The sequence below is a fragment of the Podarcis muralis genome, chromosome 7, assembly GCF_964188315.1.
Source record: "Podarcis muralis chromosome 7, rPodMur119.hap1.1, whole genome shotgun sequence".
In the NCBI taxonomy this organism is placed as follows: domain Eukaryota; kingdom Metazoa; phylum Chordata; class Lepidosauria; order Squamata; family Lacertidae; genus Podarcis; species Podarcis muralis.
The window spans coordinates 53476519-53488760 of NC_135661.1; the positions used below are offsets into that span (position 1 = coordinate 53476519).

At 50.2% G+C, this 12242-nt stretch overlaps 1 protein-coding gene across 1 annotated transcript in view; it reads right to left on the reverse strand.

Annotated features, from left to right (window-relative positions):
• Positions 1–8771: 8771 nt before the first annotated feature.
• FHOD1 (formin homology 2 domain containing 1) overlaps positions 8772–12242 on the reverse strand; it is a 33575-nt gene continuing 30104 nt past the window's right edge. The window contains exons 20-22 of the mRNA XM_028739466.2: positions 11970–12129; positions 10248–10424; positions 8772–9753 (exon numbers count right to left, since the gene is read on the reverse strand). Of these exons, the coding sequence (XP_028595299.2) occupies positions 9671–9753; positions 10248–10424; positions 11970–12129 (420 nt within the window). The 3' untranslated portion in view covers positions 8772–9670. The remainder of the gene's footprint in view (positions 9754–10247; positions 10425–11969; positions 12130–12242) is intronic.

The window sequence follows — 12242 nt, forward strand, 5'->3', positions numbered from 1 at the left end:
AAGAGACGTCGACATCATTTTTAAACACAGAGCGCTTTCCACTAATTCATCAAGGGAGAGCCATCCAGGTCCATGTCTCCAGGCCCATTTCATAGCCTGTGTGTACACCAGCCCTAGTCTAAGAAACCCTGGGGCTCACAACACAACCTGTGCCAAAACGTGACCCTCTGTCCTCTGCGGCACATGGGATTAGGAGAGACTCCGCTGTGAGCCAGGATCAACACCCGTTGGCAAGGCAGTGTGCCAGGGCTGTGCCACAGGGCCCCTGCTGCAAGGGCCCAGCTCCCTTCTCTTCCTGAAGGGCAACGTGCTGGCTTTGGAGCCTGGGGCAGTGGAGGACCACCCAGGCGCTGGGACGTGAGGTTTGCCCCGTCCTCACACACAACTCTGTAACAAAAACAAACTCCATTTTGCAGTGCTGGTGGTAGCAGTGCGGGTGGACGTGGAGAGGGGGGTGGGCGAGAAAAACATATTTCACAACCAGCCCAAACACCAGCACCTTTGCTGAGTGGCAGCAAACTGGACGGAGTGGTTTTTCTGGGGCGTGGTGATGCTGAAAAGCTCCAGGGAGTTGAGAGTGGCTTGACTTTAGCCGAGGCGAGATGTAAAAGAGCAGCACCGCCAAGGAAGGGGGTCATGCCCCCAAACATAGGTGCACCAGTTCATAAGTGGGTGTTGGGTATATTCTGGGCTCCTTTATGAATCTAAGAATGCAATGCCACGTCAAAAAGGGGCCCTTTCTTCTCTAGAGGTAGAAGACCTGCTCGCAAAAGCGGTAAAAATGTTTATTAAGGGTAGGTGCAGGGGATGTAGATGTCTTCACTTGACAGCTATTTCAGTTTGTCCCACATTCAAAAAACCCTCTCCCTTTTCTCCACACTATGCATAATACTATACATCTCTATCATCTTATCCCAAAATGCTGCAATCATTCCTCATAGAGGATTCATTCCTTGTTCACTTCGGTTGCCCTTTTATAAAACTTTTCCAATTCTACAGTATCCTTTTTGAAATATAGTGCACATTATTCCAGATGCTGTCGCATCATCGATTTGTATTATATCAACAGTTCTGTTTTCACTTCCTTTCCGAATGATGCCTAGCATGAAATTCACATTTCTCACAAATACCGCACTCTAGGTCAACATATTAGAGATATCCACAATGACCCCAAACATAGGTGTAGCCAGGATTTATGTTGGGGGAAGCAGGACTTTGGGGGGGGGCAGAACTAAGCTATCTGCAATGCGATTGGTCAGTTAAGTATTTTTATTTATTTACTTGATTTCGGGAAGGGCAGCTAGCCCCATGCCCATGCCCCTACGTTCCCATTCCTGGCCAGTCACCACCAGTTCAGACCCCATGAGTGTCTGTCTTAAATTAATATTTTTTGCCCCAGTGTGCATCACTTGACATTTGATTACAATGAATTACATTTGCCATTTTACTGCCCTTTCAGTCAGTTTGGAGAGATCCCTTTGGAGCTCTTCACAATCTCTTCTTGTTTTAATGACCCTGAAAAAATTAGTATCATCAGCAAACCTGGCTACCTGCTCACTGCTCGCTCCTAACTCTAGATCATTTATGAACAAGTTAAAAAGCACAGATTCCAATACCAATCCTTGGGGGACCCCACTTTCTCCATCTCACCATCAGAACTGTCCATTTATTCCTACTCTTTGTTTCCTACAACTTAACTAATTCATGATCTGCAAGAGGCCCTCGCCTCATATTCAATGACTGCTAAGCTTACCTGGGAGCTTTTGGTAAGGACCTTTTTGAAAGTCTTACGCAATGTTAAACTGGACCACCTTGGTCTATATGCTTGTTGACACTCTCAGATAACTTACCCTTGCAGAAGCCATGCTGGTTCTGTTTCAACAAGACTTGTTCTTCTGTAGCAGGGTGGGTAAACTTGATCAGGCCTGGGGCTGCATTCCCATCAGGACAACTTTCTGAGGGCCACATGCCAGGGGTGGATGAGGCTCGAGGGAAAAGTGACCAAGTAAATGAATGCAAATTTTATGTTTGTATACTTTCAAACCCACACTCCCCATCTCTATCCTCCACTCAGGCAGCTAAGAGGTGTTATCAGCTTTCAAAGGGCATATTCCACCCGGGCAAAACCTCTCAAGAATGGCATGAAGTAGGACTGCTGAGAGGTGTGGCTTGAGAGGAGTCTCAAGGGCCAGACTGAGATGCCTGGAGGAACATATTTGGCTGCTGGAGTGAAGGTTCCTTACCTCGGCTCTATATCACTGATCATTCTATCTAGAAGAATAAGAATAAGTTTGGCTCTTTTGATGTCAACTGTAATTCTGTGTGGCAGCACCAATGGCTGAAGAAACACTCTAGCATCACACATGGAAACAGCCCATGTTTTCACAGACTCGCAACAGGAGGAGGAGGTGAGGTTGGGGATGGAGAAGATGGGCCAGGCTCAAAGAGCTTCAGAATCTTCTGTACCCCCCTGGAGCAAAGCCACCTCCAGGTTTTTGTGTGCTCCAGGCAAGGGACCAGCAATGGACCTCTCACATACAGGCACACGGAGAAGCACAGAGCCCTATATAAACATAGAAGACAGGAACACAAAGCTCCTTCACATACACAAACACATGTGAACCTAATGATCTGGGCTGCTCAAGAGCTGCAAGGTCAGCCAGTTCTAGGGTGGGGTGGGTGTGGAGGGAGATCAATGGGGAATGGGCTGCCTGAAGGGGGGGGGGCGAATTCCAAACCACCACCCCGGCTCAGTGATGGGGAAATACCTGTGGGAATCAGTGCTGCCTAGCGCCACTCTGGCAAGTGTGACGTTCTGTCACTGTGTCAAAGTGCAGGTCATTTTATGCCTCTTTTGTATTTTTTATTTTTTTTAACTGGGTCAGCCAGTTTATACTTTCCATTTGAGCATTCCTTGGTGCTTTTCACTTTTAGAATGTTGCCTTGAGCTGCGGGATACCCAGGCTCCACTGGACCAATCATTTTGCAGCACCCAGTACTCCAAGGCTCACTCAATCACCTTGAAATCCTTTGTCTGACCTTCAGCTTGATTCACAGTTTGTTTCACCAGGGGAAGTTCAGCCTGGTCTACAGCACTTTCTGGCTGTCTGGGCCGCAAACCAGCTTCATTATCTACAAACTCCAACAAAGTTTCTCACCCGGCGAATTATTTATGCCATTAGCTGGGAAATCTGTCCTATGGAACTCAGCAAGACTTCCTCTGGCTCTCTGGAGGTGGGCCAAAGCCTCCATCTGCCTGAATCCTAACCACTTTTTCTCATGAGTCATTCACATTGAATTCAGTGGGCCTTACTCCCAGGGAAGGCTTTGCACGTATAGCCCCACTGTTCAACACAGTGTATCACTCACCCCTTTCCCCTCCATCGTTCAAACACCGGAATGTTGCAGTATAAACAAATCTATACAAGAGAGAGTTTTGTTTGGTACCAAAGGGGGGAGTTATTTGGGTGCAAAATACAGCATGTCTATGTTAGTGCAGAGTGTAAACTGTCCTCCCCAGATCCAGTCAGGCCTGGTTTTTTCATGTGCCAAGAAAAGGGTCAACACAGGCCAGTGAGCAGCCAGGAGGGTCCTTGTCCCCCCACCCCATCCCTGTGCCTGGGATGCACCTCCCCACATCCCTGCTGCCTCCTTCAGGCAGACTAATCCGGCCCCAAGAGGTCACCTCCACCACCAGCATCTTCTCTGCCCCTTTTAGACAAGTGTCCCATGAGGAGGCTCTGCTCTCCTTCAGCCGTCCTCTTTTGGCACCAGCAGCTGTTTACAAAACATGCCCCTCTGTGGGGGGGGGGGAGTGTTATCCTCAAAACCAGTTAGACTTACTAAAACGCCAAAGGGGAAAAAGCTCATTCCGGCTGTTTCTCTTGGAAACACTCGCTCAAGGTCAAAGTCTCACACGTCCTCGGCTTCTGCACGTACCACATTCTAGGTAAGACCAAATCCCTCCTCCTCCTCCTCCTCCTGCTGCTGCTGCCCTCACATGTGTATTCCAAAGCAGGGCTTCTCAAGCTCTCTGTTAGGGATGGCGGGCAGGAATACCCATACACATAGACAATGTGGCAGTGACTGGCATCAAATTTAGTCCCTGAAGCATCCCACCCAACCTGGGATGTGGTGGAGTTGCCATGGACCAGCAACTGTTGGTTTTTGGTCTGACACAGGCCCATGGACCAGTGCTTTGAGTAGGACTGTTCTAATGAATCTCCACTTAGAACCATAGAACTGGAAGGGACACCAAGGGTCATCTTCCAAGCCCCTGCAATGCAGGAAGAATCTCAGCTGAAGGATGACAGATGGCCATCCAACCTCTGCTTAAAAACCTTCAAGGAAGGAGTGTCCACAACCTCCAGAGGGAGGCAGTTCCCCTTAAAATCAAGCTTCTAGCCATTATGATAGTAAATAAAGCTTTGGTCACCAGCAACGAAGAACTAGTGGCTACAAAGCCATTCAGCAAGGGGATGGGCAGGGATGCTTGGCACAGGGTCCCCTTTTCACAATTCCTCCTAGACTTCATCAATACCCCCCCCCAAAAAAAATGAGTTTGGTATCTTGCCTCTCCCTGAAAAAAATAAACTTCCCAGTCAACTGAGTGGTCAATAAGGAGAAGCTAATGCCATTTCCCTGCTTAGCCGGTTTGAGACGCCAACTAGGAGAAATGAGATTCCATCTCATTTTGATGGAGCAAAAGTATGCTCATAGGATTCCTGTTACATGGATTTTTTTGGGGGGGGGGAGGGAGACAATATTTTTTAAGCACAGTACTTTGCATGAGGATTGTACCCTCTGCTGCACCCGTAATACATACAATTTGCATAGGCTAATTTAGATGTATGAATGGACATTTAGAAGTAGAATCAGCACTGTAGAGGGTACTATGACCAGGTCAGGCGACTTTTGATACCTGTTTGGATTTTTTTGAGGTAGCGTTGGGAAAACACAAGTCAAGAGCCACCCATGAGTATTAAAATGCCTGACAGACAGAATGTCCACAGCTGAAGCTTTCCCCATAACCATGTTTCCATAAAGAAAAGGGTTAACCTGTTGAATTTCTGCAAGCCACACCAACTGTCAATGGCACAGGAATCCTGCTCTCCTTGAAGGCGAACCCTGAAGCAGGCAAGGAACTCAAGCTTCAGGAATTGCCAAACTCTTCTGTTCCTGGAGCTCTCTCAGCAGCTGATGTTAGGCTGGCAATTCTCCACTGAGCGCAAGGCTACCTGTGGGACTTGGGACTGGGATCCTGAGGGGAAAGAGCTTGACAAGCTCCAAACACCCACACATGAATAAATTAATTGCTCAAAATAGCTTTTGGGGTACCTATTTTGTTATACCTATTATTATCATCCAAAGGTCACAGGACAGTTCACAACATAAAAAATACAAAATGGAAACACAAAATACATAATAATGACCCGTCCTCCTACAAGCACATATAAAAGGTCACAGAATGTTTAATCAGCCCAAGGAAGGCCTGGTTATAAAGGTTTTCGCCTGGCGCCTGAAGTTATATAATAACTATTGCCATGTTACAGAACCGCCCTTTTCCTTTTTTGAGCATAACGGATTTGAGCCTTTGGCACGAACATACTCACTCATGGCGTTCCTACTATACAGAGAACAGGTGCTCACCTGAACTGCCTCCCTAATGACTTTTTATCCCCGAGATCATTCCTGCTGAAACCCTCGCACCTGCTGTTGCCATTAGTATATTTGCTATTTTTGTTGGTTTGGCAATTTTGAGTTTTATTTGCATGTATTTAGCTTGTGGTTTGTATGTTTCGCTCTGTTTGTACATCATCTCATATATTTGAGGTGCGGAACTTGAAATGATTTTGCTTTATTTGTACTTTGGAAAGAGATTACAACAAAAAATTGCTGAAAACCAAAGGCAAAATAAAATGTTCATACCAGCAAACACCCACCCACCCACCCAGCTGAATGGCTCTCCCCATGTTTCACCAACAAGCTACTTAACAGCCCCTTAGCCGTTTTCCCCTTAAAAAAAACAGCAACAGATAACAACAGAGGGGCACACTGCAGGGTTGTTGTGAGCTCCTCTCTTTGTGTTCCTGCTCCTGGCTATATGGGCTGACATAACCCAGCCTCTCTCGCCCACTAGGTTTCTCCTGCAACGACATTTTTATTCTCTCTGCATGAGAAGGTTCCAGCCTTAAGCTGTCATTTGCTTTGAGAGTCATGGAAGCTCCTGATTAATTTGTTTCTTTGAAGTGGCTTATTTGGCCAGGCAAGCTGAAGAGTGGGCTGCTTCATCGGGGTGGGGGCTCGAATGATTGATGTCATATGGGCATGTGACCTGTGCCAGAACCTTGGAAACCTGTCCGTAAGACATGCTGGATCTTAGGCAACTGGGAAATGTACTGTTAGAATGCTTGGTTTTATTTATACAAATGTAATAATGCACAAAGATCATATGATTAACTAACGATATTTCTTGAATCAGATGACAGCTCCAGTTCTGAGCCTTTGGTAGAACACTGAGAATAAATTCAATAAATGCGACGAAAAGAACAGCATAAGCCCAAGAGCTCGGCTCGGGGAGCAGGTGCCAGTTGAAGACAAGGAACAGGAGAGAGGGCCCCTTGTCCTTCTTCTCTTGTCTGCTCATCCTGCGTTCGCTGTCTGCTGCAAAAAAAGCAATCAACTAAAGGAAGATTCAGTGTGGCATAAAAACATGATAAAACCTCCCACCAGTCTCAGAGGAGCAGCAGGCTCTCTCTGGTTGGGGGCCAGATGATAGAAGAGTTACTTTTGTTGGAGGAACTGCACCCCCACCAGACGGGGTCTTCCTCCCCCTTTGTTTTTGCTCCAGCTCCTCCTTCATACCACCTGCCTAGGAGTGCCAGAGCCTGAACTGGCCCCCACTCTCCCCCAGAGACCCCTCCCCAGCCCGTCTGGCTGCAGTTCCTCCAGGGCAGGGAGCAGCCGTCAAGCAGGTGGGCAAGGAGACATCCTTGCCATTCCTGGTCCCCCTTCCTGCTTTGCTGCTTTGTGGAGGGGGGTCATAACTCCCCTGTGTGTCCCTAGTAAAGCCCTCAACAGCACAGGACACCTCAGGCTCCACACACCCCATGCTCAAGCTTCTCTGTCCTCTTCCTCCTTTCCCAGAACATCCTACCCCAGTGCCTGTATCTTACTGCTGACTTGCTGGGGGAGCAGCAGTGGCACCCCCCTAGGCATGCATTATGGTGCAAGAGGTGAAACCGTCGCTCGAGGCAGCAAGATTTGAGGGTGGAACGATCAAGGGGATAGGCTCAGTGACGCAGAGGGAGAACCCAGAGCTGAACACCAGCATTGAAAGACAACAAAGGCTTCTCCTGGGGGCTCCCAATTTGTCTGTCGGGGCTGCTTAGGCCAGCTCTGGCTCTCCGCCATGCTGCCCACAGCCAAGGTGGTGCCCTCTCTATTCTTTCCCTGCAGTGTGTGGAGGAGGGAGGGCATATCCAACACTCAGAAGGTGGCAGCAGCAGCTTCAGAGCCACATCCAAAGGTGGCAGAGGGAGACTAGCTTTTCCTCTTGTCAACCAATTTCTACATAGCAATCTCCTTCGTGAATCATGAGCCTCATCACTGGGCATGAGGGATCCTCTCTGGCAGGCTTTCCCGGGAATCAGCCCAGGACGGCAACTTCCAAAGTATCGGAAACTTCCATTCATCAAGAAGCTATTGTTACTCACTCTGTTAAATTGGATTTAAGTACCCAAGCCAGCTTCCAAGCTACCAGTTTTACAGTCACCATCCTCTTCATCCTAATAGCAAACTGTGGTGGCTGAGTGCCAACAGGATTGGAGCCAAAGCAGGCAGGTGCTTCAACACATGGCAGAGTGAACCACGGGAGCACAAAACACTTCTTTTAAAAAAGATACACAGGGTAGAGCGAGGAGGTGTGGATGCAGCCCAAGCAGGGCTGAGCAGGCTTCCTTTGGCTTCAAGGATCCGTGGAACGCCAAGTGTCCCATTGTGTGCAAAAGATAGATGGTTGGCTTCAGCCCCTTCAGAGAAGCCCATCGTTGAGCAAGAGGGGTCTGGTTGCCCAGCACCACCGGTGACATATAAATAGTAAAATTACTAAAATAGCATTGCTATTTAGCATTATCCAGTTTTGTTTTTGCTTCATTTTAGAATTTTAGTGCAGGTAGCTTTGATAAGATTAGCAAAAAAAGAATTTAGGGGTGGGGATTTTCATGGTCCCCTTCATCAGCTGATGCCAAAAAGGTTTTATGCCAGACTGTACTGGGTTTTAATACAGATGTGGAAAGGCCCACTCCCTGTTAGGAATATGCTCACCTTGTTGAAATTATTTCAAATTACCCTCTGAAAGTCACACAGATGTTTGGCTCAAGCCAAATGTGGTGGCGATCTGGCAGGACAGTCACCCAAGGCAGTCAGCTCTGGGGCTTTGTTGCCACCTGCAGGCAGCCCTAGGAAGAGCAGGTGGCTCCGGTCCCTGGGGACCCTTTTCTCAGACTCCACTAGACTAGAGAGCTCTGGAAATGCCACCTCAGGGGGCCTCCAACACTGCTGTAAGACCTCCATGCTCTGGGGCTTCATTCCAAAGGGGACCTTCCACTTCCCACCATGTTTCCCATCATTGTAAGGAAAGCTTTCAGAAACAATAATGCTTAGCTAATGAAGGAAAGGTTATTGCCTTTTGTTCAGTTTACTGACTTAAGAACAGCCTCTGCATACCAGCACAGAAATATTACAAAGAAAGAAACTTTGCCACGCTAACATCAGCCTGAATTGTAACAGCCTTTATTTCTCATTATTCATTTGAACACCAGCCAACCACTGATTAGGAGCTCTGTGCAACAGGGAAGCTGGCTGCCAGCTTTATAAACCCTTGTTCAGGATTGTACCTGGATGGCAGCGGGAGGTGCCCAAATGTCCCCTCTGCTCACTTAGCTCTCCGGCTGCCCAGAACGGACCCTCACGTTGGGACTGCGGGGAGTTTATCACACAGGGGATGCAAGCGACTTTGCTGCAGACAAACACAGGCCAGCAGAGCCTGTCTTTGCGGGGGGGGGGGGGGGCGTCAGGAAGAGCTTGTCCCAAGGCTCACTGGGCTCAGGGCTGCCCAGGGAGGTGGCTCCATCTCACAGTCAGGAGCGGCCAGGCTTGCAGAAGGGCTGGGGACTATTTGACCTGCTAAGTAGGAGAAGTCCCAGGAGAGAGAGAGGCTAATTGATTTGGAGCCAGCTGGCTCCCAGCAGCCAGGTAGCCAACTCTCTCGTTCCTGAGCCATGCCCCTCAATCAGGAACTGGACGGAAACAGTCTAAACACACACACACACACACACACACAAATATATAATACTTTTCTAGGCAGGTGGGGTCCCTCCCCCACACTCTGAGAAAGTCTTTGCACAGCATGGCCAGCACTGCCCCCCCCCAGCTGCACCACAGTCAGGGGAAGGTGAGGGGGCTGGCTTCAGGGAGTGACAAAAGCTAAACACGCTGGCAAGGTTCCACTCGAGGCAAATCTGGTGATGAGCATCTCTCACGTAGAACTGCGCAGGTATCACAGGGCTCTGCTGGACACACAAGCAGTGGCCAGCCCCAGCTTCCTCCAGCCGATGGGCAGTCTGCTCTACCTCAGAAGCTCCTCCAAGGCCACAGGCCCTCTTCGCCATCACACTGCTACTCCAGCCGCCTGCGCCAGGCCCAGAGCCTGGACAAGTTCGTCGCTGAGGCCGTTCTTCAGGGTGCGCCTCACTGAGAAGAAGCACAAAGGGATCAAGGAAGTCCAGGTAAGCAGGGACATTCTAACACAGGCAGCCTAGGATTCCCCCATCCCAACAGCCACAGGGCAGGAGCTCCCAGTCCCAAAACAAGGCCAAAGCTGGCACCACCAGAGCCCCCTGGGTGCAAAGGGGGGATATAAATGTAAGAAAACAAATGAGAAACAAATGAAGATATAGTGGAATGTGGGACAGTCCCTTCATGGCTCTCACTCCTGCCCCTTGATTGGCAAAAAACAGAGGAAATGATGCAAAAGGGAAAAAGAAACGGGAACAAAGTTTGAACTCATAAATGATGCCCCCTTGGCCAATTGGCACAAGCAATGTCACTCTTCTCTGCCAGTCTTGAATTTGGGTTGCCTGGAATGGAGATCCAAGCGTGCTCCACACACACAAATGAATACACATACACAAACAGACACATGGCTGCACTCTGTGAAGGGGCAATAAAAGAAGCTCTGTGCTTACGGGATTTCCGGTTCCCACGCGAGCGCTTGCGCTCCTTCCCTGCACCTGGCCGGGGAGGAGTGCTCTGGGTGACAGACTTCACCAGGCGGTCCATGATCTCTTCAGAGGCATCCTCAGGAGAGCCAGAGGCATCGTCCTCAGGAGGGGTCACGCTGGCGGGGCTGATCTTCCCAAAACCTAGAACAGAGGAGGCTGCCGTGAAAACCAGCTCCTGAGAGGCAGGCTCCCTCCCACTTTGGACTTGATCACAGAAAGACCTGCATGGTTACCAAAAGACAGTCTGCCAGCTGCAGGCTGACCAGCAGGGGCTCCTTGAAAGAGCAGCCTGGCCTGCACTGGGGGTGTCCACCTGGTAGGGAACCTGCCCCCATGTTCTTTAGGGTTTTAAATGTAAATAACAAACCTTTGTACTTGGGTTCAGTAGCCAAAAGTGCTGATCTTTCTGCATTGGGGTCATATGGGGGCATATTGCATTACCTTAACAAAATGCCCATTGGCTGCACATCCCTGTCCCCATCCTGCCCTAATCAGAATCTATGCTTGACAGGATTGTGGGTCTCCTGCCAAGCACCCAAAGCGGCTGCATTTTGCACCAGTTGCAGCTTCTGGATCAGGCACAAGGGCAGCCCCACATTAAAGTAGTCTGATCATGAGGCTGCGAAGGGGAAGAATCTGAGGGCAGCGTAGGGGAGTATGAAAGTGGCCCGAGAGATTCCATGAGTCTCTCCAGCGAATCAGAAGATTCCCAGAGGGGGGCGCCGATGGCCAGGGCAAGGGGGGTCCCAGGGGGGACACACCAGAAGCAAGGGCCAGCGGGGACTCCCAAAGCAGCAGCGGGAGAGCAGGACCAGCTCCTCCACCAGAGCGTAGTGAGGGGGAAGAGTCACATGTATCAGGGCCAGCTTCTCCTCCAGCAGGGAGAGAGGATGAGTCAGAGGTGGCCACGCCTCCATCGCAGAGTGAGGGAACGGAGGGAGAGTCAGGTGCAGCTAGCCTCCCCGAAGGGGGAAGCAGTGACAGGAGCAGTGTAACGGTCAGGAGGAAGGTGGCCGGCTGGGCGCGCGCGCCAAGTTCGAATGTACAGGCGCGCGGCACAGCAGGAAACCCGGATGGGGAACCAGGTCCTAAAGCCCGCCGGAGGGAGGGGGAGGACTCAGGAGACTCAGCGTCAGAAGAGTCTAGGAGAGGCGAGACCCCAGCGGACAGGCGGGCCCAGAAGAGAAGAGAGCAGAGGAAGAGGTGGAGCAAGGCTAGAGTCTTAAACTGGTGTCTGGGGGGAGGATACTCAGACGGAGCTTCGGCGGTCTAGAGTTTGAGACGTAGAGCTGCGCGCCGCGGCTGTGAAAGCGAAACTGTGCTTCAATAAAGACTGTTTTATATAACAACGAACTGGCGTTGGTCCTTTGTGAGCTGGGACCTGGGGCAGCTCTGACAGCACCACAACCTCATTCAGAGCTGGGACACAACCCAGTGCCTGCACCTGGGAACTGTCCATCCATTGTGTCAGGATCCAGTTTCTTAACCACTCCAGCAACAACTGTAATTATCAAACCACCACTGTAAGCGAGAACACAAAGCTGTAAAGGCCAGGCAGCGGCTAGGAAGCTGGTGGCTTGGGGAGACCCCCAGGGAGAGGGGCTATGGAGTGGCCAAGAAGCTGAATGAGGGTGGGAAAGGAGACTGACCCTACCTGGAGACAGACACATCTCCCCACCTCCCTACCTCTGCTGGCTCGGGAGCGGCGGCCAGATGGCTCTGGAGTGGACATAAGCACTGTGGCCATGCTTTTGTGACCAGCTTCGTCCTTCTGTTCGGGGCTGGCCGAGAGCACAGCGGGGGCGGGACTGTCTTCGGGCTTGCTGGCGGTAGCAAACCTCTCCATCTACAATGAGAGAAAGAATGCTGCATTGAGGAAGGGCAGGGGGTACACCACCTGCTGCCAGCTGGGGAGGCAACAACACAGATGTTGTCACAGGAGCTGCTTGCAAGGACACA